This window comes from Rattus norvegicus, chromosome 1, assembly GCF_036323735.1.
Source record: "Rattus norvegicus strain BN/NHsdMcwi chromosome 1, GRCr8, whole genome shotgun sequence".
Classification (NCBI taxonomy): Eukaryota; Metazoa; Chordata; class Mammalia; order Rodentia; family Muridae; genus Rattus; species Rattus norvegicus.
Genome location: NC_086019.1, coordinates 213,562,474 through 213,590,463, shown reverse-complemented (window position 1 = coordinate 213,590,463; position 27,990 = coordinate 213,562,474). Strand labels below are relative to the sequence as shown.

Genomic DNA, 27,990 nt, shown 5'->3' with positions numbered 1-27,990 from the left:
CAGGAGCCCCCCCCCGGCCAAGCCCTGCGGGAGGGGCTGCAGCCCCCACCCCGGCTGGTGCCCATGTGTCTGCCCCTTCCGTTCCTCCGATCGCTGGAACACAGATTTCAGGGCACCTGCTATGGGCCAGGAGCTGCACAACCCCTCCTTTGGGGACACCCACGAGGCTTCTGCCCCCTCTGGGCAAACAACCATCCTTCACTGTGCGGTTTTCTGCTACGAGGCTCACTGAGGCTGGCTCCCATCTCAGGGTCAGCAGCGCCAAGAACTGCGGCAAGGTTTTCTCTGGAAAACCAGGATGCCTGGGTCCTCAAAGGAGGTGGCAGCTCCAGGCCTCCAGGGCTAGGGACGGGGGAGGGGCGCCTGCCGGCGGGAGGCCCATTAGCCAGCTAAGTGCTCCCTGGGAGGTGGGGGGGGGGACTGCTCTGCAGCAGCAGGGGGTGAGGCGAAGTGAGGGCACGCGGGTGGAGTGGGATGGAGAGAGATGCGGTGATATTTCCTGAGTTCAGCTAAGTGCGGTAGGAGTGGGTTGGGGACAGGGGTCTGTGTCCCCCAGCCTTATTATCTTCGCCTTTTCCACCTGGAGTCCTCAACTAGCTGACCTTGGCATGTCTTCGGTAGTTCGAACACCCGTCTTTCCAGGTGCACCCTCAATAGCCCCGGGCTCCCAAGCTCTCCTACTTTATCTAAGACTCCGGAAAACTTGAGACCTACTGAGCCGGCCAACAAAGACCCCCCCCCCCCCCAATTCCGCTCTATCATCCCTTTGGCTGCAGTCGCCGCCCCGACCGCCAGGGGGCGCCGCCGCGGGTCGGGCGACCCCTCCGCGGTGGGAGGGGGCGGCACCGCCCGACGGGGCGGGGCTCGGCGGGGGCGGGGCCGGGCGCCGAGTCTCCCGTCCGTCCGGGACAGACTGGCTGGCGGGCGGGCGCTGACGCCGCGGGGCCAGAGCGGGCCGCGCGGGAGCGTGTGGAGAAAGCAGTGGCACCGTCCGTTCCCGTCGGGGTTCCATAGGTCCCCGAGCCGCCCCTGGCTTGGCCATGGCGGGCGCGAGGCCCGGCGTCCACGCGCTGCAGCTGGAGCCGCCCACCGTGGTGGAGACCCTGCGGCGCGGGAGTAAATTCATCAAATGGGACGAGGTAAGAGAGTGGCTGTCCCCTACTCTGCCCTGATCGAAGGATTCCTTCAGTCACATTCGGCTAGATGCCAGGGACCCCCACTTCAGTGTAGCCTGACCACTGCACCCCTATTCCAGCCTTGCTGCACTCCGGAAACTTGAGTCCCACTGTTGTCCTGGTAATTGAAGACTTTGTCGTCGTCGTTCCCCTCACCGACCCGCAAACCAATCCTTTAGCTGTGGTCAGTTGGGTTCTCCACTCCTTGGCATGGAGACTTTGAACCTCAATAAATCCTGTCCCTCTTCTTACTCTTTCCCACCCTTGCCAGACGATGAATATCAGTCTCCATGCTGGTTCTCAGTTTCTGGTCTTGTCCTCAGATCCTTGTGCCTGGCACTGGGCTCCCAGGGGGTATAGGGCATCCTTGTCTTGGGTGGGGTGCCACTGGGATCCTACTCTTAGCAGTGCATCGCCTGAGCTATTCTATTCATCACATTTCAGCCTGTCCTGGTTGGTACCCCTTCATCCTGTTTCTGGGTTCCAGCGAGCTTTCTGTTCAGATGGGAGCGCCAAGTTACCCCTTACCGTAGACTTTGTCCCTTTCCAGGTCCCTCCAACTCTGGGAACTTTGCTCCCCACTCCTTAATTTAGTGACTTTGAACCCCAATAAATCCTGCCCTCCCCATTTTTTACTACTTTCTCCCTGGTACTTTCCTGATACCCACCTGCGGCTTCTTATCCAGATATCACGTCTTACCCACGTTTCTGGTTTCTGTACTGTTCTCTCCCCTGCCCCCTGGGCCCCTCGCTCCCTAGGGCCTCAACTCAGCGGCCTGAGCTTCCTTACTGTTCCTTCCCAGTCGGGCCATAGGCCTGGAAGACGCTAGGGCTAGGTTTCTTTCCGGCTGGGTGGGGCAGGAGTGGGAACTAAGGGGAGGGGCTGGGGGCGTGGCCTTAGCTGCAGGTGTGCTGGGCAAGGGTGGGTACCCCTGGGTCCCCAGAAGACCCCTTCCCCCAGGCCAGCCTAAAGGGAAAAATTTCTCCTTTTCCTTGCAGTGTGATAAACCCAAATAAGGAAGTGGGAACAAGGAGAGGGCCTGGGGTGGGGTGGGGGTGCCGAGCAAAGTTTGGAACTGCAGAGCCAGAGTCCTGGGTAGCCTTTGGAGGTTAGGACCCTGAGGATGGTACCACAGCGGCTTTAGGGACAGTACCCACAAATTTCTCCCTTTCTTGTACTACTGGTGGCTGGTTAGTCAGGCCCAGGGCAAGGTTCTGAATCTCCTGGAGAGGTTGGGACCTGGTTAGAGTTGAAGGATTATGAATGTCCCCAGATCAGCTGCTGTTCTTTTGTAAACCAAGACTGCATGGGTGGGGCAACCCCTATTCTCCCAAGAGACAAACTGAGGTCTCTGCTATGAGGTTGATGCTGAGATCAGGAGCCAGGGGTGGTCCAGAGGGGTCTTGGCTCTCTCTGTTTGCCACGTGCCAGGACTTTACAAGTGTACCCCTGGAGATCCCGACTCCTCAGTTTCCTCCTGTGTAAAATGAGGGTGATGCAGGACACATCCTACACGGCGTTGAGGAACATGAAGGGGGGTGAAATTCAGGGTGTAGAATTCGCTGTGGCTCACAGTTGGGGCTGTGGGACCTGGAGTGTATACTGTTGGTGGCAGGGTTGTCTAGAGCCAGAGTTTGGGGATTTCAATCCTCTTTTGGCTCAAGGGAGAGTAAGAGTAAGATTGACTTGAGTGAAGTCCTTGCTGGTCCTGAGTCTTGGGCTCCGTGGGGTAGCCTTGGGCATCAGTGACTGGGTCCTTTTTAGAAAGTGAGCCTTGAGGTTGGGGATTTAGCTCAGTGGTAGAGCGCTTGCCCAGCAAGCACAAGGCCCTGGGTTCGGTCCCCAGCTCCGAAAAACAAAAACAAAAACAAAAACAAAAAACAAAAAACAAAGAAAGTGAGCCTTTTCCTCATATCCTGCCTTCCTGTCAGTCACCATAGGGTTGTTAGGGAGAAGAGTGAACCCCCTGCCTAGTCTTCCTGAGGGACCTTTTCTATAAGATGGGTGAGCCTAGAGGCTATAAGGATCCCACGAGGTACAGTGTGATGGGTGATAAGCTTTGAGAAAGATCTTAGGGTGGCCAGATACTGTGAGGCCTCAAGGACAGAGAGAACTTTAGCTCCAGGCTTCTAAGCCCTCTGCTCTCATACAGGAATAATAAGGGATCGGAGGCAGAGGATTCTAGCATTCTTGACCTCTCAGGCCTTGTTGGGAAGCCAAAGCTAGAATGGGCTCCTGGAGACCTCCACAGCAGTTTCAAGGTAGAGAAAAAGTGAAAGTACAGGGTAGGGTGTGGCAAAAGCTGGGTGTTAGAGACAGGGTAGTAGCCTATGGGATAGAATCTCAGGGTAAAGGTGAAGCTGGGAGACATGTTAGAGACTGAACCTGAAATGTCACGCTGACGACTTGTCTTCGTCTCCAGGAGCACCTGTGTGTCGGCGGAGCGTCCTCTTAGCTCACTGGCAGAAACCAGCTACCGTAGGTCCAGCTCTCACTCCCCTGACCCTTGTCTTGTACTGCCCTCAGGAGGCCTCCAGTCGGAACCTGGTGACCCTGCGAGTGGACCCCAATGGCTTCTTCTTGTACTGGACAGGACCCAACATGGTGAGAGTGGTGTTGGTGCTGCCGGCTCAGGCCTAGGCCTCTAGGGGTGACCCCTGCCCTTGTCCTGGGGGTAAGGCCTAGCCAGGGGGTTGGCATTCCACAGCGTGAGTGGGAAGACCCCTCATATTTCTTAGACACAAACCTTGGCTCTGGTTTTCCCAGGAGGTGGACACACTGGACATCAGCTCCATCAGGGACACAAGGACAGGTCGTTATGCCCGCCTGCCCAAGGTGAGGGATACAGTCTGATACTGATGGGGCTAAGGTTGTCAGGGGACAGGACACTTCTCCTCCTCACCTTTGACTTTTACTACACAGGACCCCAAGATTCGAGAGGTACTGGGCTTTGGGGGTCCTGACACCCGGCTGGAGGAGAAACTGATGACAGTGGTAGCAGGACCAGATCCAGTAAACACCACATTCTTGAACTTCATGGCCGTGCAAGATGACACAGTCAAGGTGGGTTGGGGTCGAGATAACCCAGGAAAGCAGATGCTTTATTGGAAGACATCATGTAGCCCAGGCTGGTCTCAAACACAGGGTAACCATCTTGCCTGAGTTTCTCAAGTGCCGGGATTATGGACTAAGCCACCATGCCTGGTTTTGTTCTCGTGATGTTTTATGCACTAGACCCTGTTCTGGATGTAGGCTGTGGCTGGGCTAGCCCCTCTGCCCCCTTCACCTATACCCTTGTGTGTATGTTATTAATTCCCAGGTCTGGTCAGAGGAGTTGTTTAAGCTGGCTATGAACATACTGGCTCAGAACGCCTCCCGGAACACGTTCCTTCGGAAAGCGTGAGCCTGGGGTTACCCTGGGGAGCACTGGGGGTCCAGCTGACTAGTCCTGAGATTTGACCCTTCTACTTGCTCTCCCAGATACACGAAACTGAAGCTGCAGGTGAACCAGGATGGACGGATTCCAGTCAAGAAGTGAGCCCCCTTCCCCCTCCCCAGCTTCTTCTTTTCTGCCCTGACCTTGGTGATCTTTGCTCCCCTACTGACCCTGACCCCTCCTGCCTGCATCAGCATTCTGAAGATGTTCTCCGCGGACAAGAAGCGGGTGGAGACTGCACTGGAGTCCTGCGGCCTCAACTTCAACCGGGTGTGTAGGGGCAGGGCCAGGGTGAGGGTGGGCCAGGGTGGGGTATCACAGTGGGTACCCGCTTTCAGGAACTGGCTGCCCTAGGTTCTCATCCCACACTCCTTACCCTCAGAGTGAGTCCATTCGGCCTGATGAGTTTTCCTTGGAAATCTTCGAGCGGTTCTTGAATAAGCTGTGTCTGCGACCGGATATTGACAAGATCCTGCTGGAGATGTAAGTGGCCTGGGAAATGGCTCCCATAGGCTGGGCTGTGTCTCTCTCTGGTTTCTGCTCAGTGTTCTTCTGATCCAGTGAAAAGGGGTGCCAGTGGGCAGGTTTGTGGGTGTCAGACTGAGAAAGAGGGAACCTGCCCAGAATACTCATGTGGTTTCTAGAACTCTGTCATCCCTTTGCCACAGGTAGCTTAATCAGCCCACTCAGGATGGGAACCAAGGGCCTCAGACATATTGTGGGACTAGCCTGAGCCAACACGGTGTGGGAGGCCAGAGGCAAGACTGGTCCTGGGGTCTCGAGGCTCAGAGTGGTGGATCAAGCATTTCGCAGCTTTTAAAGCTGCTGCCAGTCTATCTTCTGCCTGACACTGTTGAGTGGTCAGGAGAGTGGACAGGGAAGCAGAGACCCAGAATACCGGTCTGTGACTGCTGAAGTTAGGTGCAGGCCTTGTCACTTCTGTCTCCCAGGGTGAGGGCTTAGCACCAGGTGGGTGCTGAGGCTACAGCCTGACCCAGCTTCTGGGCCCCTTCAGAGGTGCTAAGGGCAAGCCGTACCTCACTCTGGAGCAGCTCATGGACTTTATCAACCAGAAGCAAAGAGACCCAAGACTCAACGAGGTGCTGTACCCACCGCTTCGCTCCTCACAGGCTCGGCTGCTCATTGAGAAGTATGAGCCGAACAAACAGTTCCTGGAGCGCGGTGAGTAGCCATTGGCACTAGGTCAGTGCGGGTGGGACCGGCCAAGCCCAGCTGACCTGTTGGCACCCCATCCGCAGACCAGATGTCTATGGAGGGTTTCAGCCGCTATCTGGGAGGGGAGGAGAATGGCATCCTGCCCCTGGAGGCCCTGGATCTGAGCATGGACATGACGCAGCCACTGAGCGCATACTTCATCAATTCTTCACACAATACCTATCTCACTGGTGAGTGAGAGAGGGGGAGCAGAGACACGCTTACCCTCTGCCCTCATACTGCTTCTCCTTGGGGAGAGCACTTTCAACCTGATCACTCATTGGCCAAAGCTGGGGGAAGGGCAGGAATGGCCACTCTGCCCCAGAGCTGGTATCTCTGTGCGGTAGGCCTTCTGGGTATCTTGAAGTGTCCCTGGGGACAGGCTGACGGCATATTTGTTTCATTGTGCCTGTATAGATGCATGGACCAGAGATAGATGGATGGCTTTAGAAGTAAAAAAGGGCTGGAGGTGAACCTCAGGGACAGAGTGCTAGTCTACCATGTGCATAGCACAGGAGAAGCAGGAAAGGAAGCCAGTCTGAGAGAGAGAGAGAGAGAGAGAGAGAGAGAGAGTGTGTGTGTGTGTGTGTGTGTGTGTGTGTGTGTGTACCATCCACAGTCTGGAAGGGTACTGGACTCAGTGCGAGTGGCAAAGAGGTTCTTTGGATGGCTTGAGGTAGGGGAAGCACTGAGACCTGGTAGGTTGTCAGAAGATCTGTGGAGATTGGGTTGGAGGCAGGGAGGGGCTGTGATCCCCTAGGCAGGAGGTAGGGAGGCTGATGCAGGCCAGAGGTGGGTAGCAGGAGTAGCTATAGTAGATACGAGTTGGGTCCTGGGGAGCTCTAGAAGGTATCTGGGAACTCCATAGCTCAAAGTAGTAGGACAGGCAGTGTTGGTGTGTTGGGAGTCCGTCATGTGAGGGAATGCAAGGAACCAGCTGTGTCTGCAGATGCTATTGAATGCCTACCCTGTGCCCACCTCATGGATACCAGGGGCTGGGGTTCAGGATATCTGCCCTTTCCTGAGACCTTCTGGGGGAGATGGTACTGCCTCCACAGTGATTGGAGGAGTAAGAGGCTAGTCTTTAGAGTGTGCCGCCCTGGAATTGACTGGGTTGTGCCAGTGGTCTCTCTGTCCCCAGTATGGGTTGGTTTCACGTGGGATGATGTGGCCAGTGGGTAGTGACACAGTTGTACCTGCAGCGGGCCAGCTGGCTGGAACATCGTCAGTGGAGATGTACCGCCAGGCGCTGCTGTGGGGCTGCCGTTGTGTGGAGCTGGATGTATGGAAGGGACGGCCACCGGAGGAAGAGCCCTTCATTACCCATGGTTTCACCATGACCACTGAGGTGCCATTGCGTGATGTGTTAGAGGCCATCGCCGAGACAGCCTTCAAGACCTCACCCTACCCTGTCATTCTCTCCTTCGAAAACCATGTGGACTCGTGAGTGAGCCTGCCCTGGGAATCTCTAGAGACCTCTGGTGGAGGCAGCCTGGATGGACCCTAATACAACCCTTTGACTCTTTCATCAGCTCTGACCCCACTCATTTTATAGGCCTCTGACCCTGGGAACTTTTGACCTCTGACCTTGTTGTCCCCACAGGGCAAAACAGCAGGCCAAGATGGCAGAGTACTGCCGCTCTATCTTTGGGGAAGCGCTGCTCATTGACCCACTGGACAAGTACCCGGTATGGGGGTGCTTGGAGTTGAGCCAGGGTGTGTGAAGGTGAAGGGTGACTGACTAGTCCTGACTGTCCCCGGTGCCCAGCTGTCTGCGGGCACCCCCCTTCCTAGTCCACAGGACCTGATGGGCCGTATCCTGGTGAAGAATAAGAAGCGGCATCGGCCCAGCACAGGTGTCCCTGACAGCTCCGTGCGCAAGCGGCCTCTGGAACAGAGCAATTCAGCCCTGAGTGAGAGCTCAGCTGCCACAGAGCCCTCCTCACCCCAGCTGGGTATGGCTTGGCCTGACCTCCAGCCCTAATCCTAACGTCAACTAAACTTCCCACCCCAGTGTCTCCGCCACTCCAGCCTGACCTCTTTCCTTCCCACCTCTTTCTTGGCTGAGCGTTGATTCTCTGCCCCGACTTTCAGTGTGTCACTGCTCCCCGGCCAGGGTAAGGCTCTGGATGCTGACCTTTGACCTCATCAATCCTCTTCCTTCAGGCCCCTGACACTTGACTTGTAACCTCCACTGACTCTGTTCACCCACCTACTTAAACTTTCAGCTAACCTTTGCCTAGTCTCTTTTTTGAGGTTCCTCATCACATGGCACATAACTGCTCACCTCACTAACCCCTGCTGGCTATGGCTTTGGCTGAGCCCAACTTGGGCAGCCCTGCCATGCTACTGTTCAGCTGTGCAGGCTGTTGCTCTAGTTCCCTGCTCTGTATAACTGTGACCTGTGACACCCCCAGCCAACCACTAGCTTTAGTGACACCCAGACTCTGTTCCCTACCCTCTCCCAAAGCTGTACTTCTTGAAGAGGGCACCCTGGCCTCCCCACCCACATACTGAGCACAACCTGCAGGCTTCCTCAGTACCGGCCTGTGGTCCTGACACCAGTCCCTTGGCCCTTGTGCAGGGTCCCCCAGCTCTGACAGCTGCCCTGGCCTAAGCAATGGGGAAGAGGTGGGACTTGAGAAGACCAGCCTGGAGCCTCAGAAGTCTCTAGGTGAGGAGGGCCTCAACCGAGGACCTAATGTTCTCATGCCTGACCGTGACCGAGAGGATGAGGAGGAAGATGAAGAAGAGGAGGAAACAACGGATCCAAAAAAGCCCACCACCGATGAGGTGAGGACCACAGGCGGGTAGAGCGGTATTTGCTGGGTGGCAGCCTTTGTTCTCCTTTGCTCTCGCAGAGCTTGACTTATGCAGGTTCCAGTTTCTGTGGCTGTGCAAATGAGTCTGCAAGAGTTGGGTGCAAGGCCAAAGAGACACCTCACTAGTAAAAGCCTCTGCCTCGACATTCTTCTCCTCCTTACAGATAACAAAGAAGTGTGTAGGTAGGTAGGTAGGTAGGTAGGTAGGTAGGTAGGTAGGTAGGTAGGTTGGTAGATAATAAAAGAGCTGGGCGTGGTGGTGCACACCTTTATCCCAGCACTAGGGAGGCAGAGGCAGGTGAATCTCTAGGTTTGAAGCCAGCCTGATCTACAGACTTAAGTTCTAGGACAGTTCTAGGCTACAAAGAGAAACCCAGTCTCCAGTAAACAAACAAACAAGCATATAAATGTATGTAGTGGTGCAGACCTTTAAATCTCAGCAGAGGCAGGTAGAGCTCTGTGAGTTAGAGGCCAGCCTGGTCTATCTATATAGTGAGTTCTGGGCTATCAAGAACAACAGAGAGGGAGGATAAAGGACTGGCAAGATGATATAGCAAGTAATAGTGATTACCATACAAGCCTAGTGAACTGACTCTCAGAAGTTGTCCTCTGATCAACATGTGTGCACCGTGGCAGCAAGTACCACACTTACACACACACACACACACACACACACACACACACACACACACACACACACTTGAATAGTAAATAAAGTTAAAAGTTTAAAGAAGAGAGGCGGAGTTGGGGATTTAGCTCAGTGGTAGAGCGCCTGCCTAGGAAGCGCAAGGCCCTGGGTTCGGACCCCAGTACTGAAAAAAGAACCAAAAAAAAAAAAAAAGAAGAAGAGAGGCTACAGAATTGCAATCTGGGAAAGGGACAGTGCCCTGGCATGGCAGTTGGGGCAGACAGACCTAAAAAGGTGGCACTAGCATGTGCCAAGGCACAGTGGCAGTAGAGAGTCTCAAAGGGAATTCTGGGGAGTCGAGGTGACAGAAGGGTCACTGTGGCTGTTGCGGGAGGGAAGAATTGAGAGGGTCCCTGAGTTGGGGACAGTGTGTACTAGGCACCAAGAGGCCTCTATCCAGGTGATGTGTCAGCATCATTTTGCAGGAAGTTGTTGAGCAGTATACATGCAGGTGTGGGAGAGGGCTAGCTCCCCCTTGTGGGGACTAGTAAGGGACACCACTGATCTTGAGTTTGGGGGGGCCACAGGGCACAGCCAGCAGTGAGGTCAACGCCACAGAGGAGATGTCGACACTCGTCAATTACGTTGAGCCCGTCAAGTTCAAGTCCTTTGAGGCTGCTCGAAGTGAGTGTGGATGGGTGCCTGGGAGTAGCCCTGCCAGGCCTTGGCCCCTCTTACATCTCCCCTCCACCACCTCCAGAAAGGAACAAGTGCTTTGAGATGTCGTCCTTTGTGGAGACCAAGGCGATGGAGCAGCTGACCAAGAGCCCCATGGAGTTCGTGGAGTATCCTCCTCAGGCACTGGGGCGAGAGTGGGACTGGGTGGGGCCTTGCAGATGCCACTGAGGTGTCTGCATGGGGTCTTCAGTAGGTCGAGGTACAGGCTCTGTGACAGCGTGGGCAGCTTTGCTGGGAGTGGGATTCCAGAGAGTGAGGTGGGCCCCGAGGCAGAGACTGGCAGAGGGTGGTCACTTCTTCCCTGATGGCCCTGACCAACAACGCCAGATACAACAAACAGCAGCTTAGTCGCATCTACCCCAAGGGCACCCGTGTGGACTCCTCCAACTACATGCCTCAGCTCTTCTGGAACGTGGGCTGTCAGCTTGTTGCCCTCAACTTCCAGACCTTGGGTGAGCTCTGGCCCTCTGTCTTAGGGTTTGTATTGGCGGGATAAAACATGACCAAACGCAACTTGGGAAGAAAGGGGTTCGTTTCATCCTACAGTTTACAAGTCCATCATTAAGGGAAGTCAGGAAAGGAACTGGCTTGCTCCTCGTGGCTTGCCTAACCTGCCTTCTTATAGCATCCAGGACCACCAGCCTTCCCATATCAATCCTTAATCAAAAAAAGTGCACCACAGGCGAGTCTGATGGGAGACTTTTTCTCAATTGAGGTTCCCACTTCCAAAGTGACTCTAGCTGGTGTCAAGTTGAAATAGAACTGGCCAGCACGCCCTCCTTGACCCTTGCCCATCTTACTGGATTCTGATTTACCTAATCCTAGATCCCCAAATTTCATACAGACTTTGTCCTGAGCACTTACCTAGACTGATTCTATGGACCCTTACCTATCAGGTTGTTCTTGACCCTGGACCCTTGATCCGTTGATCCCATCCCTGGCCCTGGACCTTGAACTCTGGCTGACCCTGCAGGACCCCTCACTGACCCTGCCTGTGTTGCCTACAGACTTGATCCATTGATCCCATCCCTGGCCCTGGACCTTGAACTCTGGCTGACCCTGCAGGACCCTCACTGACCCTGCCTGTGTTGCCTACAGATTTGCCAATGCAGCTCAACGCAGGCGTGTTTGAGTACAACGGGCGCAGTGGGTACTTGCTCAAGCCTGAGTTTATGCGGCGGCCGGACAAGTCTTTTGACCCCTTCACTGAGGTCATCGTAGATGGCATAGTGGCCAACGCCTTGCGGGTCAAGGTGGGGTCCAGGAGGGGTTGGGCCTAGGGTTTTTTGAGGAAGACACACAGCAGCTGCCTTACTTACCTTCTTGGGCTGCCCCACCCCAGGTGATTTCGGGGCAGTTTCTGTCTGACAGGAAGGTGGGCATCTATGTCGAGGTGGACATGTTTGGTCTCCCAGTTGACACAAGACGCAAATATCGCACACGGACATCCCAGGGGAACTCATTCAACCCTGTGTGGGATGAAGAACCCTTTGACTTCCCCAAGGTAAGCCCACTCAGTGGCAAGCCAAGACACCATGACTTTGCTGTGCTTAGTCTGAGAGCAGGGGCCAGGCACCTTGATAGTGACTGGTAGTCAGAAAGTAGGAAGAGCAGGTGACCTCTTGAGAGCTGACATATCCCAGGGTCAGGCTTGGGTTCTCTGTCCTTTCCTGAGTGACAAATGGGATAAGAAGAGACAAGGGCTGGAGCCTAGGGATGATGACAGCATGTCCTATCTTATGTCATTCCCATTCTTCCCCACATGAGGAACAGACACTGCCTGCCTTGTCTCCAAGGCAGGAAGCAGTTGCCAGAGACCGCAGCTACAAGTTTGACCGGTCCCCTACCCCCAGTATGGTCCCATGGGAATGTGGCCTCTACTCTTGACTTGGTTGAAATGTGTCCTGAATTTATTATACACATGGCTCCGTATAGTTGCTAAGCAGGCCACATGACCTATCCTATCCTCTGGATAGCCGTGCGGGCTTCTGGCTACCCATGTTCTTGGTTTGGGACTCTGGTGGTCATCCCTTGAGCTGGGCTTCTGTGCTCTGAGGGTGAAGCCTTGGCAGGTATGGCATGGTGGTCCTGGCTCTGCCCAATGGCTCAGCAGTTTGGGCTTCACAGGTTGTGCTGCCCACGCTGGCCTCACTTCGCATTGCAGCCTTTGAGGAGGGTGGCAGATTTGTTGGGCATCGTATCCTGCCTGTCTCTGCTATCCGCTCAGGTGAGTCCGTGGGCTCTAGGCAGTACTGGGGTAGCTTGGGAATTTGACCAGGCCTAGATCAACTTTCCCTCCTGCCCACCCAGGATACCACTACGTCTGCCTGCGAAATGAGGCCAACCAACCGTTGTGCCTGCCTGCCCTGCTTATCTACACTGAAGCTTCTGACTACATCCCAGATGACCACCAGGGTAAGACAGGGTGATAGGCCTGGGCCGAGCCCAGAAGGGTGGGACCTGGGCTTGGGCACGGCTGATGTAGGTGCCCCAGTTCAAGTGGGGTCAGACTTCCCACCCTTAGAGCCCTGTGCTGGCAGGAAGAGTGTGGCCTGGGCTTTGATCTGAAGACTGGGCCTTCTACTTCCTCTAGACTATGCGGAGGCCTTGATCAACCCCATCAAGCACGTCAGCCTAATGGACCAGCGGGCCAAGCAACTGGCTGCTCTCATTGGGGAGAGTGAGGTGAGTGGGCAGCCGCGGAGGTGGGCAGGGCTAGGCCCACTTGACACTGGGGACCAGTGACAACTCTTCCCCAGGTATCTCCAGCTCCCAATGCTGCCATCTGACCCTCTCTCCAAACTACGCTCTTCAGTGTCTTACTGCAGACCCTAGTTTCATGTCTCCCAGCCCGGTTCATGCCTGGGAAGCCTGGTCCCTTTTCTGGGTTCTTTTGTCTACTCAAACCTAGAAATGAAGTCAGGTGGCCGCTAAGCGCCAGCTTGCTGCCAGCCCTAGTGTGAGGTTAGTCACATCCTTGGCTCATTGCCCTGTCCCTCACAGAGATGGGACACTGAGGCTATGGGAAGTGGCTCAGCTGCACATAGCCTAGCTGGGCCTCCAGCCCATTTTCAGCCCCTAAAGCTTGACCTTTCTGCCATGTTGCATTGTCAGGGGGTTTTGGATGGCTTGCAGTGGGCAAAAGGGCCGGAGGTCTTTGCTTTTGTATGTAAACATGTTGGTTTGAGTGCGTGTGTGTGTGTGTATGAGTGTGTGTGTGTGTGTGTGTGTGTGTGTGTGTGTGTGTGTGTGTATGTGTGTGTGGTTTTCCAAAGACACACTCCACTTTCTTTTCTGAGATAGGGTCTCTCAGTGAACCAGACTGGCTGGCCAGTGAACTCAGAGATCCCCCTGCCTTTGGTCACCCCAGCACTGGGGTTATAGGTATGAGGTGATCCAACCGCAGGCCCTCGTGCTTTTATGGTAGGCACTTTACTGAGTCAGTCAATTAGTTTTCCAACCCTTACTTCTTCCCCCATGTCTGGATAGAGATGGAGCCCTTGCCAGGCAAATGCTCTACCACTGAGCTCTACCCTCAGCTCAGTTATGGACTCTTGGAAAGAGGACACACCCATTTGCACTGATTTGGGTTGTATCTAGGTGGGTATACACACACTGGGGCACTGGGAGTCAGGGACGCCACGAGGAGATAGCGGCTTCAGTGGGGAGGCGCCAGGAGCAGAGGTTCAGCCACATGTCCTGACCCGGTCCCCGTGGGGCCTGTGGCGGCCAGGAAAGAGATGACTGCAATTAGGGCTGTAAGGAGCTGTTAGTCTGTTAGTCGAAGAGACTGGTGCCCGCTCTGCACTTGCTTCCTTTGCTGATTAAATCAGAAGCTAAGCATCCAAGAGGAGGACAAACCACAGGCGGGTGGGAGGGAGGGACACAGAGGAAGGCCTGTTGGGGCGGGGCCAGGCTTCTCCAGAAGCCTCTGGGAGTTGTTGAAGACATGAAGTGATGTGGTAACACATAGCCTTTCTAGATGGTGTGGGCAAGGGTCTATGGATGTGTATTGTTTTGTCTCCTCATTGTGTAGGCAGGGAGAGCCGGGAGCGGCATAGGGCATCCAGGAGGTGGAAGGACCCAGAAAGATGAGGAGGACATTTCTGGAAAGAGTTTTCTCTTACAGGCTCAGGCCAGTACAGAAATGTGTCAGGAGACCCCGTCTCAACAGCAAGGCTCACAGCTCTCCTCCAACCCCGCACCTAACCCACTGGATGCCTCACCTCGATGGCCCCCAGGTCCTACCACCTCCCCCACTAGCACCTCCCTCAGTAGCCCAGGTAAGGGGCAGCCTGTGTTAGGGGTGGGCTAAGGGGAGCCACCTGCAGCTGGATTCCTCAGCTTCTCACCAGTCTCTGCTCTCCTCTCCAGGGCAGCGAGATGATCTGATCGCCAGCATCCTTTCTGGTAAGGGGCACAGCCTGGTCTGGAGTAGTGCCACCTGGTAGGCATCTGCCCCCCCAGCTCAGTCATGCCTGGCCCACCTCAACTGCTATCCCGCCTCCTTTGCTCCCCTTGTAGAGGTGACCCCAACACCCCTAGAGGAGCTCCGAAGCCACAAGGCTATGGTGAAGCTCCGGAGCCGGCAGGATCGAGACCTGAGGGAACTGCATAAAAAACACCAGCGCAAGGCTGTGGCCCTCACCCGCCGCCTTCTGGATGGCCTGGCCCAGGCCAGGGCTGAGGGGAAGTGCCGGCCCTCCTCCAGCGCCCTGTGAGTGCCCTGCAGCCTGTTGCCACCTGTGTTATGTGCTGGCAGGAATATTAGAGGGGGGTGGGCATGCTCCCATGGCAGGAAGGTGGGGGCAGGTTCCCACACTGGACGCTCACTCCTCCCTGGGAGTAACATTGAGGTCCCTGGCCAAGAAGCGGGGAACCCATCACCTGTGTGAAGCTAACGGGACAGCTGCTGGCCCCTGCTAGGCCTCCTGATTTGCATAGCATAGCTCACTTAGCTGGTGCCTGCCACTGTCTGCTGGCATGAGCTCTGCTCTAACTGTCCTCTACCAGGGCCTGGCATTGAGAAGGTTCTCCCTATAGGAGCAGGGCCACCAATGTGGAAGACGTGAAGGAGGAAGAAAAAGAGGCAGCCAGACAGTATCGAGAGTTCCAGAACCGACAAGTACAGAGCCTGCTGGAGCTGAGGGAGGCCCAGGCAGATGCAGAGACAGAACGGAGGCTGGAGCATCTGAAACAGGTGAGAGGGCTTGTGGTACAGGCAAGGGGAGCTGGCTTGCTGGGTGGAGCTGCCATTAGCCCTGTGCTTCTTGCTGGCTCCTGCATCCCTAGGCTCAGCAGCGGCTCAGGGAGGTTGTCCTGGACGCACATACGACTCAGTTCAAGAGGCTGAAGGAGTTGAATGAAAGGTAAAGATAGACGATCCTGTGTGAGTGTGGGGGACTCTGGTGGCCAGCGTCCCGCCCCTGACTCCCTCCTGTCTCTCCTCACTGCTCCAGGGAGAAGAAGGAGCTTCAGAAGATCCTGGACAGGAAGCGCAACAACAGCATCTCAGAGGCCAAGACAAGGGAGAAACACAAGAAGGAGGTGTAAGTGTGTTGGGGCTGGGAGCCATTGAGGAGGGCAGGCAGGGGAGAGCCTGACCAGAGCGATCCCTTTCTCCTCTGCAGGGAACTGACAGAGATCAATCGGAGGCACATCACTGAGTCAGTGAACTCCATCAGGAGGGTGAGTGAGCCGCGCCTCTCCTTCAGTCATCAGAAACTCAGCTTTTCATCTCTCTCCAAAGGCTCCTAATGCCTTTCCTCCAAGGACTATACCAACCACCCCTGCATCATGTGCAGCACCTTGGGAGCCTTGGGATCCCCCCATCCCCAGTTTCAGCGACCCTAGGCCCTGCCCCTCCCTCCACTGAACCCTTGCCCTCCTTTACAGCTGGAAGAGGCCCAGAAGCAGCGCCACGAACGCCTCTTGGCAGGGCAACAGCAGGTCCTCCAGCAGCTAGTGGAAGAGGAGCCCAAGGTGAGGCCTGGGAGGAGGAAGACAGGCGGGGGGTGGGGGGGGTAGCACAGGAGCTGGGCAGCCTGGCCCCTCTGGGACACTCATCCTCTTGCAGCTGGTGGCCCAGCTGACCCAGGAGTGTCAGGAACAGCGAGAGAGGCTGCCCCAGGAGATCCGTCGGTGCCTGCTGGGCGAGACATCAGAGGGATTGGGGGATGGCCCCCTGGTGGCCTGTGCCAGCAATGGTCATGCAGCTGGGAGTGGTGGGCACCAGTCCGGCGCTGACTCGGAGAGCCAGGAGGAAAACACCCAGCTTTGAACTGGCGGAGCAAGAGGTGGCCACAAGACTGGGTGGGCACTGGGCTGTGGGTAGAAGACACTAATACTTTGGGTTTTTTTTAACCTTTTATCTTTAGAAATTTTATTTTTTTAAAATCCGAGGCAAATGCCTCACACTAACACCCTTCATTTTCTTGGGACCTCTTCAGTTGTCAGCCTCCCCTTCTAACTTCAGGCCTAGGGAAAGGGCTAGGGCTTGTTCCCTATAACATTCACCTAAGATAGGTGCTCCCCAATTCCCAAGAGGCAGCAAGTGGAGCCCTGGAACTCTGAGTAGTAGAAACCAATCCTTTATATTTGGGGATTTTTTTTATATCAATAAAAGTGGACTTCAGGGACTCTGTGTACAGTGTAGTTTGGATGAAAACGCTCTGGTACTGCCATTTTTTCTGGGACCTCAGTTTTCTCATCTGTAAAATGAGGTTGTACCAATGTGGTCAGATTCCTATCAAAGAGTTTCAAGGTTGAACGTGGCTGTCTTGCTAAAGGTCTGTGGTGACCTTATTGTCTGTCAAAGGTAGCTTCTGGCTTTCCCATGTCTGTCTCAAGCCCCTAAGTTCCCAAAACCCATTAATCTGTTTTCTCTCAGTCTTTCCCTGTCTGTCTTAGTTCAGGCTCAGACCCTGCTTTAGGAAGCCCTCCCTACTCCCTACCCCTTCCTGGTGCTGGACATGACCCAAGCACTAGCATCTACCAGGGCTGCGGAGGGCTCCACAGAGGGTTGAAGCTGAGTTTTCAGACTGGTGGGATGGGGAAAGGAGATTGATGTCTTAAGGATTATGGCTGGCAGGGGCTATGACACTGCGGATACCCTGTGACCCTCTCATCCCTATGAGGGAGGTGTTTTACCTGTTTTACAGATGTGGAAGGAAACAGGTCCCGAATGGAAGATGTCTGTACTGGGCCATAGCTAAGTGGAGACCTGTTGGAAGGCAGGATGGCCTACGTGCTAGCTCTGTGCTGGATGGTCTTCACCAGCCTGGAGGACATGCTCTGAGCCTGGGACCAGCCAGGAACACCAGAGACCCTGTGGCAAGAGAACGGGCTAAGTTCTACAGCTGGGGCAGGCTGGCACTTCTTCAAGGCCTCTCCCAGCTTCCTGGCCGTTGGGGACTGGCTGCTCCCTCCAGAGGAAGGCAGTCTCTTATCTGGGCTTATCTCCTGCCAATGAAGTGTTTGCTTCGCTTTGTTTTTGTTGCAGCCCCAGGCAAACAGATCGGGTAGGAAGGCCAGAGAAACTGGGTGGCCAGGGTTGGGCTTCCCAGGGCCTAAGGCCTTAGCTCTCCCTGAGATTCCTACCATTGCCCAAGTCAACTTCTTCTGTAGTCAGTCCTTGTCACGTTCCCAGCTCTGCCACTTTTCCATGTCCCAAGTCCTGTATCGCTGACTGGCTGACCTCCATTTCCCGAACACTACATGTGGGCTGGGGTCCTCAAAAATAAGCTAAGTCCCAACATCCTGGTGTGTCGGTCTGCAGAGTGTCAGTTCCAGACATAGCCTCACCTTCAAGACTGACCTACTCCTTGAGGCCCTGTTGTGGGGGCCACCCCTCCCATGTTCCAGGAAGCAAAGTGGTGGCGCAACTTATCTGCATATCCAGCGCAAAGCACTGGCCTGGGCTATAGGGGCGCCAATAAATCTCTGAACTGAGCTCTGGGCCCTGCTCCAGGTCCCTGTGAGAAGCTTCTACGTTCCCTAGTGATCATGCTGCCGCGCCGCCCCGCCCCACATGCCTTGCCTTGCCAGGTCCCTGAGCTGCCCTGGCCTCAGGCCGGTCAAACAGTAGCTGCTCACAAGGACTGACCCAAATAGGAGCAAATGACCCCCCTCCCCCGCCCCGGGGGAGCCGCGACATGGTTTGCAGAACGCCAAATTCCAGCGGCTGGCTGGGTGGCGGCTCCCAATTACCATATTAGAGATAAGGGCCTGTCAGTCCCAGGGGTCCAGCCACGCTCCTCTTCCCCACCCAAGCCAAGCAGCCCAAGTCCGTGGGTTGACTCGATCTCTTGGCCTCAGACTGAGCTTGTTTCTTCCTCGGGTAAAACGAATCCCTTAAAACTATCAGCGACAGAAATCCGATTCGCGAAACCCCAAACCAAGAACAGAGGCGCAGCGACACATGCGCGGGCTTTATTATAAAGCACGTTTCTCCCGACCTGGGGCCTCCAGCTAGGATGATAGGACAGCACCCAGTCTCGGTTTACCAGGACTCGCAACTTAGCACAGGCGCCTGAGGGCTGTCCAGTAACGGAGAGGGAACATAGCCACTTCCGGAGGCGTAGGGGGTAGGGTGTGTGGAAAACTTTGAAAACTCCAAAGCAAGGGCCACCCCTCCATGGCTATTGCACGCACCGGAAGGAACTCAACGCTGTACGTCAGCTCTTCTCCCTGTTAAAGGGACACAGCGATCCTTTTTTCCTAAGGCCTCGAAAGACTTCCGCCCACACCCAATATGGCGGGCGATGGGAGCGGGTAGAATTCCGGGAATGTGGAGCAGATCACTGGGAGGGAGTGGAGCCTCCTTTCCCCAAATTTCGATCCCACCAGGACTGGATAATGCGCGTCCAACTGGCGCTTTGTCGCATCTGTGTTGCAGTGCCTGCGCTCTTTGGGCGAGGAAGTCCCTTCAGGGAAGGAGGAGGAAAGAGTGAGCCTCACTCTAGCGTCCCGAATCAGGTTCCCACCACCAGCTTGCTCTGCACTGGGCTGTCAGAGACATGGGAGGATGCGTGTGCCGGGATCCTACATGAAACTGCACTGCTAGAGATCTACTGTTTAGAGGATGGGGCAGAACTTAAGAATTTAAAGTAGCTTAAGTTGGGGAAAGGCTCAGATACCATTAAGCCTTGTACTAATGAATCTAACTGTTCAGAAACTTTAGCGTGAAGTTCTCATAGCCGTCTGGCTGTATAAACACTCCGGATTACAGGTGAAGGCATGTTCCGGGGACTGGGGGCGGGGCCTCGGACAAAGAAGGAAGAGGGAGGAAATCTCAGCAAATCACTGGACACTGGGACAGGGGACGGATTAGAACTGCAAGTCCCGGCATGCTCTACAACACTCAAGGGAAAACTTGGTGGCTCTGAAACTAGAAATCCCGACATGCCCTAGATCCCAGGAAGGCTCAGGGTTCAGGTCCCGTTGCACCCAACGCTGGCGCTCACCTTGAAGGAACCCTCAAATTCATCGCTCATTCTTCGGAGCTCACGGCCATAGCGCTGCGCTGCCCAGAGATTGGGGGGAGCCGAGCGCGAGCGTCCTCGAAAAGGGCTAAGCTCCTCCTCCATCCCTTCATCTTCCTCAGTCCCCGCTGGGTACGAACTGTGGCGACTCCGGGTCTCCATAGTCCCAGCGCCTGCCAGGGTCAGGGAGTGGAAGAGGTGTGAATCTCTGGCCTGCTATTGTCCGCATCACAGCCCGAGTCCCTCTCTCGTGAATACAGGGAGCTCATAGTACTTTTGTGAGAAATCGATTACTTCCACAAATCCTTGTACAGTGCTAGTAATGAAGCCTTTAGTGTACAAAAGGACAGTCTACTGTGCCTTTCACAAAATAGGGACATAGATATAACTATCACGGTCTCATAGCAACCCTTAAGTAGGGAGGTACCTCTGTGTCTTTGCAGGAATCTTGGAAAACAAGAACGCTTAGAGCATCCCGTTATGCCTTTTTTGGGAGACAGTGTCAAGAACTGTCATCACTCATCCGTTTTATTTTTTGGAACGCATTAAACTGTCCTCCACACTACCTGGTTCAACAGCCTGAGCATGGAGGCCTGAGCTGGCTGTGGTGGTTTATATTTATAATCCCAGAACTGGTGAGGTGGAAGCAGGAGGTTGAGTTTAAGGCCAGCCTAGACTATAGAACTTGTCTTTTGCCTTACAAAAGAAGAGTCAGGTGGAGTGGGGGACACTGGACCACGAACACACATGCACACAATAGCTACAAATGTGGTCCAAGAGGTCAGGTTTACTCAGGTTAACAAGGTTGCTAAGGCCTGAGGCCAGAAGGCCCTGGGTTTGGAACTCAGAGCCCATCAGGCTGTGTGCAGCTCTTACCTTGCCCAGCCATGCTTAGGTTCTCTTCATGAAGGGACAGTCTCACCTTGCCTACATAGTAACGCACCTGTGTGAAGGTTGCATCGAAGTACAGGCGTGCCCTGTGAGCTGCAAGAGCATTGTGGGTGCTCTTCTCTAGTCTGGGTATCGTGTGCCATCCTGACTTCTGCCATCTGTACCCCTCGGTCCAGACCAGAACCACTCCCAAGAGCAGAGTCCAGAGCTAGGCACAGCCTGCTGCCCACACCCAGGTGTCTGCAGGCTGGGGAGGAGGTAAGGTCACCCTCAGGTTCGGAGGTTGGTAAATTTGCCTCCCCCTCTCAAAGGTCAGCTGCAAGACTCTGCAGCTCAGAGGATCTGAGGATCCCAGCTGCAGACATGTGACAAAAAGCAGAGGTAAGGAGGGGACCCATCACGAAAGGCTTGGCCAGGACAGAATATCATCGCTTACCTACAGAGTGCTTTCACTGGGGCCACTCAGTAGCTAGGTGGGTTTCTTTTCATAATCTTGGACCCATTTCCCCAGCTCCTTGCTACCTCAGTCTGTCTGTGGCACGGGAACTGCCTGTCTCACAGTCGCAACTCTACCCTGTCCTTTGAGCATCCATTGGTTTCTTGGCTCCTGTGTGGCAGATGTGGAGTTCTCCCCATCTTACATAGAACACAGCCAGACAGTAAAAGGAGTGCCTGAGTGGTGGTGGTGCAGCCTGTCTGCACTGAGTAATGAACCCGAGTGGGAGAATCACTATTCTGTGTGCCGAGCTGGTGGTGGGAAGGTGAATGTCCCTCCTCCTTCAGGAGGAAGCAAAACAAGAGCTGGTTGAGGATGCTCAGCCACTAAAGGAGCTTTCAGTGCTGGCCTGAGGGGAGCCTTGGAACCCATGTGAAGGGGAAAGAGAAAACAAGCCCCGAAAGCTGTCCTCTGACAGTCACTTGGACATGTGGCACCTGTGCCCCCTCCCCGAACAAATCTGCTTTCATAAGCTATGTTAAAATCTTTGTTTAGCATCAGACTTGATAGTACACGCTTTTAATTCCAAAACACTCTGGAGGCAGAGGTCCTTGGATCTCTGAGTTCAAGCCCAGCCTGGTCCACAGAGTGAGTTCCAGGATAGCTAGAGTTACATAAAGTCTCAAAAAACAAAACAAAAGTTCTTGCTTAGCATGCTCAAGGCCCTGGGTTCCATCCCAGTACCTCACAACCAATCAAAACACTGACCAGGTCAGGCTGGAAGATTCCTTTGGATTGGTTATTTAGGTTTTTTTTTTCCCCCAAGATTTATTTATTTAGTGTCTATGAGTACACTGTTGCTGTCTTCAGACACACCAGAAGAGGGCATAGGATCCCATTACAGATGGTGAGGAGCCACCATGTGGTTGCTGGGAATTGAACTCAGGACCTCTGAAGAGCAGTCAGAGCTCTTAACCACTGAGTCATCTCTCCAGCTCAGTTATTTAGTTAACTCTGATTATGGAGGCAGTTCCTCATTTTACAGGGAGTGAAACTAAGGCAAACAGCATGTGCACTGTGTCCAAGGTCACACAATAAGTGACAAAGACTGGTCTGTGCTCTTCTCATGTCCACCCTTCAACAGTACCACAAACCAACTTGGTGGCCTAATTTGGAGGAGTCATGTTCTCCTGCCCTGACTAGTGTCAGCCATGCTGAGAGCCCATGCTGTGGCATGGAGAACTGTTGATTACTAAAGGCACTGAGCAATGCCAAGCACCTCAGCAACAAAGTAACATCCATTTGTGTCAAGAGTATTTGTACTGACTGATGAGAAAGGGTCTCAGGTGGTGGAAGGCTGACCTTAAACCTCTGGTCCTCCTGTTCCCACCCCCAACTGCAGTTTATATGGTGCTGAGATTAGAGGCTGAGGTTACACCCTTACTAGGCAGGTATTCCACAAACTGCGCTGCACCTCCAGCCCCGCAATGGAATTGTAAAATTATCTTTACATTTACTGGAAATAACCTGGAGATTCCGAGAACTCCTTGAACAAAAAGGATGGGTGGGAGTGGCCTAGACCTGCCTCAGTTCCTCAGGGGAAGGGATGGGTGGCTATTGTCTGGGTGTCTACCCTTAGGCCACCCTCCCAGACAGACTAGGGGTTGGGGAAGTGGGAAGAAACTGGTTGATATGCACCTTTAGCTTTAAGCTCCTTACCCACAGGGCCTCTGGGTAAGTGGGTGTGGCCAAACCAGCAAATTCACAATGCAAGAGACATCCTAGCATACTCCATTACAATTGGTGGGAGTGCCAAGGTGCTTGTCACTAAACTTTCAACTCCTGAGACCCACAAGGGAGAAGAGGAGAGAACCAAACTAACTCCTAAAATGTATCCTCTGATCTCTATATATGCTTATACACACACAATATAAAGACATTTGTAAACAAACAAACACATAGCATGGCCGACCAGAGAGAACAGGAATAAAAACAAAACCAGTGGTTTCCCAGATGCTTACAAGCAGTGAGGCTCTGCCCTCAGGCAGGGCAGGCCACTCTGTCAGCCTGGTCTCCACAATGGCCTGCCCAGACCTGTGCGGGAGCCTTGAGGAAAGGCATTTTAGAGTTCTAGCCTGGGGCCTTACCTGGCCCTGCTCTGGCCGAATGTTTTGCCAGGGCCTAACAGCGCAGCTTGCTGGATTCATAGTCAAAATGTCCCAGAAAACACCTTTGTGCCCACCACCACTGCCTTACTCAGTAACACTGAAATCTGATTTTCATACAGTTCTTACCTGCTATCATAAACTAGTTTGTTCCCTGGATTTTGTCAACCACTTCAATAGATAAACCTGTTCCCATGGTTAGCACACACCCTTAATCCAAACCCTTGGGAGGAGAGGCAAGAGTTTCAGGCCAGTAGGGCTTGTTCCTGGAAAACCTGGGCTACACAGAGAAACTGTCTCAAAAACTCAAAACCAAGAAATAAAGAACCATTCCTGAAGTTGGTGCAAACTGTAGTCCCAGCTACTTGCTAGTTGGATGTCTGAGGTCTGAGGCCAGATGGTTGCTGCAGCCCTGGAGTTTGAGGTCAGCCTGGGCGACACCGTGAGATTGTCTCACCAAATGTAACAAAGGCTGGAGATGTGGTTCAGTGAGAGGCTGGAGGTCCTGGGCCCATGTCTCAATCCCTGTTCTAAAACCCAACTACGTCTGTCTCAAACCTTCAGCGGCTCCCTACCATCTGATTCTTCAAGCCACCCCTATCCCGAGTCTAACCTATACTTCTTGTTTGCCATGCAAGAGCACTGGATGTTTAAGGCACTGCATGGGTTGCCCTAATTACTGAAGGAACCCCAGGTCTGCAGAGAATAAGTCAACTCACCAGCAACAGTGACATCCACAACTATGCTGTTAGTTGGGCATAGGGACCTCCATGACGCCTCCTGCATGCCAGGCAGTTTCTAAGCATTGTTCACATGAATTCAGGTGCCCTTCTGGAGCCCTGAGAAGTAGGACCAGTTCTATTCCCATTTTACACATTAGGAAATTAAGGCAGAAGCAGTTAACCTCTCGATCTGCACTTAAAAGGCTCTCCTGAGATGCTGCCATTTGGCCCAGAGGTCAGTACTGGCTGCTTCTCCCATTTTATGGCCTCCTCCCCCCTTCCTACTGTGCAGTCCCAGTGCTGCAGTCCCTGCCCTAGTGATGCTCACAGCCCAGTGGACCTGGTACAGGTAGTCAGGAGAGGTGGGACCAGGGTGAGCTGACTGCACACAGATGGCTTGTAGTCCCATGGCTCTGGCAGGTCTGACACTTGCAAATCTCACTTGTGTTGCTTTTGTTTCACTGAGACAGGGTCTAAGTAGCTCAATCCATCCTCAGACTCATCTGTTCTGTGCGTGGTGCTGAGATTACAGGCGTATACTACCATACTCAGTTCTGCTTTTGAGAACACTGAAAAGTAAATCAAATGTCTATGAACCCTACCACCATCACACACACACACACACACACACACACACACACACACACACTGGCTGTTTTTCCTGGTAGTCCTCATTCACTGAAGTGCTCCTTCATGAAGCTGGGATGCACCTCTGTTCCTTGCTGCAGCAAACCCCACTTTCTTTTTTTTTTTTTTAAAGATTTATTCACTTATTATATATAAGTGCACTGTAGCTGTCTTCACATACACCAGAAGAGGGAATCAGATATCTTTACAGATGGTTGTGAGCCACCATGTGGTTGCTGGGAATTGAACTCAGGACCTCTGGAAGAGTAGTCAGGTGCTCTTAACCGCTGAGCCATCTCTCCAGCCCGCAAACCCCACTTTCAATGAGCTTCCTAAAGCTGTTTTCAGAGTCTGTCAATGCCCCTCCCCCACCTCGTAACTCAGGCTTGCCCTGCCCTTCCTCTTGTGACAGTGTCCCATCCTTCCTCCCAGTCTCTCATCCCATAAGTATAATCTAGACCTTGTCACTTTGTCCTAGCATGCCACCTCCTTCCTGTTGGAGTACCCCCTTGGAGTAGGTGTAATACCTAAGGTAGCTCCTCTTCTTGGGGCTGGACCAGTTCACCCCACAATCACAACATGGAAGCCAGGTTCCTCAGGCCCATGTTGCTAGGACAGCTTTAAAGAAGGGGCTTGGGGTTGTCTGGACAAGGCCGGGCCTTTCACTCCGCAGACTGGAATACTGTGACGAAGCAGTGCGGGACCCAAGCCAGGCACCACCTGTGGACGTGCACCAGCCACCTGCCTTCTTGCACAAGCTGCTGCAGCTGACTGGGGTCTGCCTGTACTTTGAAGAGCTGCCCTCCCAGGTGGACCCGCCAAAGCCACCTTTGCAAATCGGCAGCTGCACAGGGTACATGGAGCTCATGGTGAAGCTGAAACAGAATGAGGCCTTCCCGGGGCCCAAGGTGAGTCCCAGGCCTTAGGAATTTGACCCACGGGGCTGGAGAGATGGTTCAGTGGTTTAGAGCACTGACTGCTCTTCCAGAGGTCCTGAGTTCAATTCCCAGCAACCACATGGTGGTTCACAACCATTTGCAATGGGATCTGATGCCATTCTGGTGTGTCCGAATATAGCAACAGTGTTCTCACATTAAATAAACATTTTATTTTTTTTAAAAAGGAAAGAAAAAGAAATCTGGAGATTGCTCAGCAGTGGCAGTGCATGTCTTTAATCCCCACACTGGGAGGCAGAGGCAGATCTCTGAGTTCCAGGCTAGCCTGGTCTAAAGAGAGAGTTCCAGGACAGCCAGGGATACATAGAGAAACCTTGTCTTGAAAAACAAAAAAATAAATGATGATGATGATGATGATGATGATGATGATGATGATAATAAAGAAACCTGAAGGTTAAAAGGGGTGGGGACTGGAAAAATGGCTCAGTCGTTCAGGGCATTTGCTGCTCTTGCAGAGGACATGAGTTCAGTTCCCAGCAAAGAGGTGGGGCAGCTCACAACCACCTGTAACTCCAGCTTTAGGGGATCCAGCGCCCTCTTCTGGCTTGCAAGGCCCCCACACTTGCACATGTGCATTTTACAATGGCACACATATACACATAATTTTAAAAAGAAGGTGGAATGCCAGGCACGGTGGCCTGTGGTCCTAGTACTTGGGAGGTAGAGGCCAGTCTCAGCTGTGTGGGAGCTTGAAGCAGTTCAGGGAAACATAATGGGGTAGGGATAATTTAAGCTCTATGGAGCCAGTGACAAACCTGGTTGAGCTCAGGTTTCTGTGGCTGTTACGGGGTCAGCGATGGGAAGTGGAAAGTATAACCAGTGTCTTCCAACGCCTCTCCGTCTTCCTCTTTCCAACTTCACACGGCTCTGGCTTGTCACTTAGGGTCACCTGCCTGCTCCATCTGAGCAAGAACAGTTGTGCTATAGGTGAGCCATGGAGTAAGAAAGAACCTACTGGCCACTGGAAGGTCCTATTCCAGGCTGAGGAGTCTTCCAACAACACCCCTTAGAGTGACCTTAGGAAAGTCATTTCTTTTTGGGGGCTCTGCTTACCTCCCACGCACATCTATCTTATCTTGTCTGGGACATAATAAGGGAGTCTGTTTTCCGCATTTAGTGAACCAGCTTAATCATTAAGGACATGCCATAAATCTCTGTGCATTAGCCCAGTGATAGTTGGTTTGTAGAAGAGGCAATTTGATGATCAGAGCTATCTGGGGCTTCCCAAGAGTCTTCAGAAGTATGGCTGCAACAGGAATGTAAGGGGCAACTGAGTCAGGGGACATGGGACAGGAAAATGATGGAAGTGAGGAACCTACCTCCATGATGACTGTTATTGGCTGCCTGTCCCGGCTGCTGCTGAACGATGCTCCCCAGGAGACCTGGGGCCAGGTAGGGACCTGGCTGGTCCTCAGTGAGGCTAGGGCCCAGGCCCCTATCTGTAGTACTAGCGTCTTCCTGCTCACTCGGCTCAAACTCTGGGATCTGGAACATACTCTGGGCTGTAGAGACAAGGTAAGAAGTACTCAGTACTCAGCTAAGCAAACAGTAGTGATGAGAAGCAGGGGAGAGGTACTCCTGGCTCCCTCTCCCACCAGAGTAGCCCCACTCCCCAGCTTCCCCAATCTTCCCAATCCCTTATCTGTCTTCTGGATCTGGCCTGGTTGTCGCCGGAATACTAAATCTCTCTTCAGATCTCTGACCAGACCCTGGTACTCCCCCCCTGCCCGTTATGACCGCGAATAGGTCTCACCCCAAGCCCGTTCTCGAGGCCCCTGACTCGGGCCTGCCTCCTCTCTCCAGTTCTAAGGGCTCCCGGCCCTAGTTTCCTGGGCGACAGGAACTGTCACAGATCTAACCCAATCAGTTCTCGAAGTAAATCCCGGGATCGGTCTGGGGGCGGGGCCACCCCAAGCCAGGTCCCACCCCTGCACCGACCTGCTGGTCTCCACCGCCTTCCTCCCGCGTCGCTCCCCAGGCTCCGGATTCCGGGATCGGACTTCCTCAAGCCTAGGGCGTGTGCAGGAGCCAGCGAGGGCTGCTTTGGGGTTCCCATTTGGATCCTGGAGGCCTGCTTCGGCTGATAAGTCCTCCAGCCCTTCTGGGCCTGAATTCCTCCTGTAAAATGGGGCTAATGACACCTCCCTGAGGAGCTAGTGAAAACTCTGTAAACAGCTTAGTGATTACTTATAGAGTCATTCACTGAAGCTTGGCCGTCGGATGCAATGATCTTTGCGATGGTTATTGCTTCCCCTGGACCGAGTGACCGGGATGGGAAGACCAGCTCCTTCCTCCTCCCGGTCGTGGAAGCCTTGCACTACCTGCCTTGGGGACAACTCCCCGCGCCATCTCGGGAGCTCCTTTCCGGCAGGATGGCCGCCCGGGTGCGGAAGAATGGACAGGGGAGCCCAGGAGGGCGAGCCGTGGGGCTCTAAGGGGCTCTGCTGCAGGCCGGAGCGCGGGGCCTGCAGACTGAAGCTAGGGGGCGGGGCCCAGGTACCATCTTGGTTGTGGGCGGAAGTTTCCTTCAGCGACCCTGTGCAGGGAAGTCGTTGCCGCCCCCACATGGGCATGTCTACCGCGATGTGGGTTTGGGGATCTAAGCGTGGGAAATGGTAGTCCCCAACATTAAGAGCTGGCGGTCAATGGCACTGGTAACCCAGGTGCTTGTTGTGTGCGGCCTGTTCTACTCTCGG

At 53.9% G+C, this 27,990-nt stretch overlaps 2 protein-coding genes across 10 annotated transcripts; one reads left to right on the top strand and one right to left on the bottom strand.

Annotated features, from left to right (window-relative positions):
- Nucleotides 1–878: 878 nt before the first annotated feature.
- On the top strand, nucleotides 879–17,965 carry Plcb3 (phospholipase C beta 3). 3 transcript variants are annotated; one of them, XM_006230711.5, is made up of 32 exons: nucleotides 881–1,139; nucleotides 3,703–3,780; nucleotides 3,943–4,011; nucleotides 4,099–4,239; nucleotides 4,496–4,575; nucleotides 4,657–4,710; nucleotides 4,807–4,882; nucleotides 4,995–5,095; nucleotides 5,628–5,794; nucleotides 5,872–6,018; nucleotides 7,030–7,270; nucleotides 7,431–7,515; nucleotides 7,596–7,782; nucleotides 8,412–8,620; nucleotides 9,865–9,961; nucleotides 10,038–10,122; nucleotides 10,343–10,467; nucleotides 11,114–11,268; nucleotides 11,358–11,519; nucleotides 12,143–12,242; nucleotides 12,326–12,430; nucleotides 12,609–12,700; nucleotides 14,145–14,298; nucleotides 14,390–14,425; nucleotides 14,540–14,732; nucleotides 15,059–15,215; nucleotides 15,308–15,384; nucleotides 15,475–15,564; nucleotides 15,646–15,703; nucleotides 15,911–15,997; nucleotides 16,092–16,311; nucleotides 17,176–17,965. In XM_006230711.5, the coding sequence occupies exons 1-31, from the start codon at nucleotides 1,041–1,043 to the stop codon at nucleotides 16,293–16,295; spliced, it is 3,711 nt and encodes a 1,236-aa protein (XP_006230773.1). In that variant the 5' UTR covers nucleotides 881–1,040; the 3' UTR covers nucleotides 16,296–16,311; nucleotides 17,176–17,965. The 3 variants fall into 3 exon arrangements, with proteins under 3 accessions (XP_038962492.1, XP_006230773.1, NP_203501.1); NM_033350.1 differs by lacking the exon at nucleotides 17,176–17,965 and having other exon boundaries at nucleotides 1,029–1,139; nucleotides 16,092–16,298; XM_039106564.2 differs by lacking the exons at nucleotides 11,358–11,519; nucleotides 12,143–12,242; nucleotides 12,326–12,430; ... (9 more) ...; nucleotides 16,092–16,311; nucleotides 17,176–17,965 and having other exon boundaries at nucleotides 879–1,139; nucleotides 11,023–11,162.
- A 464-nt stretch (nucleotides 17,966–18,429) lies between these two features.
- Bad (BCL2-associated agonist of cell death) lies at nucleotides 18,430–27,745 on the bottom strand. 7 transcript variants are annotated; one of them, XM_039089714.2, is made up of 5 exons: nucleotides 27,616–27,745; nucleotides 27,233–27,412; nucleotides 26,614–26,796; nucleotides 19,480–19,670; nucleotides 18,430–18,939 (listed from the first exon to the last, which is right to left on the bottom strand). In XM_039089714.2, exons 1-5 carry the CDS (start codon nucleotides 27,641–27,643, stop codon nucleotides 18,814–18,816), a joined length of 708 nt encoding a protein of 235 aa, XP_038945642.1. In that variant the 5' UTR covers nucleotides 27,644–27,745; the 3' UTR covers nucleotides 18,430–18,813. The 7 variants fall into 7 exon arrangements, 6 of the variants coding, with proteins under 6 accessions (XP_038945642.1, XP_006230958.2, XP_006230959.1 ...); XM_006230896.5 differs by having other exon boundaries at nucleotides 18,430–18,703; XR_010057342.1 differs by lacking the exon at nucleotides 18,430–18,939 and adding an exon at nucleotides 26,050–26,196 and having other exon boundaries at nucleotides 19,624–19,670.
- Nucleotides 27,746–27,990: the final 245 nt, after the last annotated feature.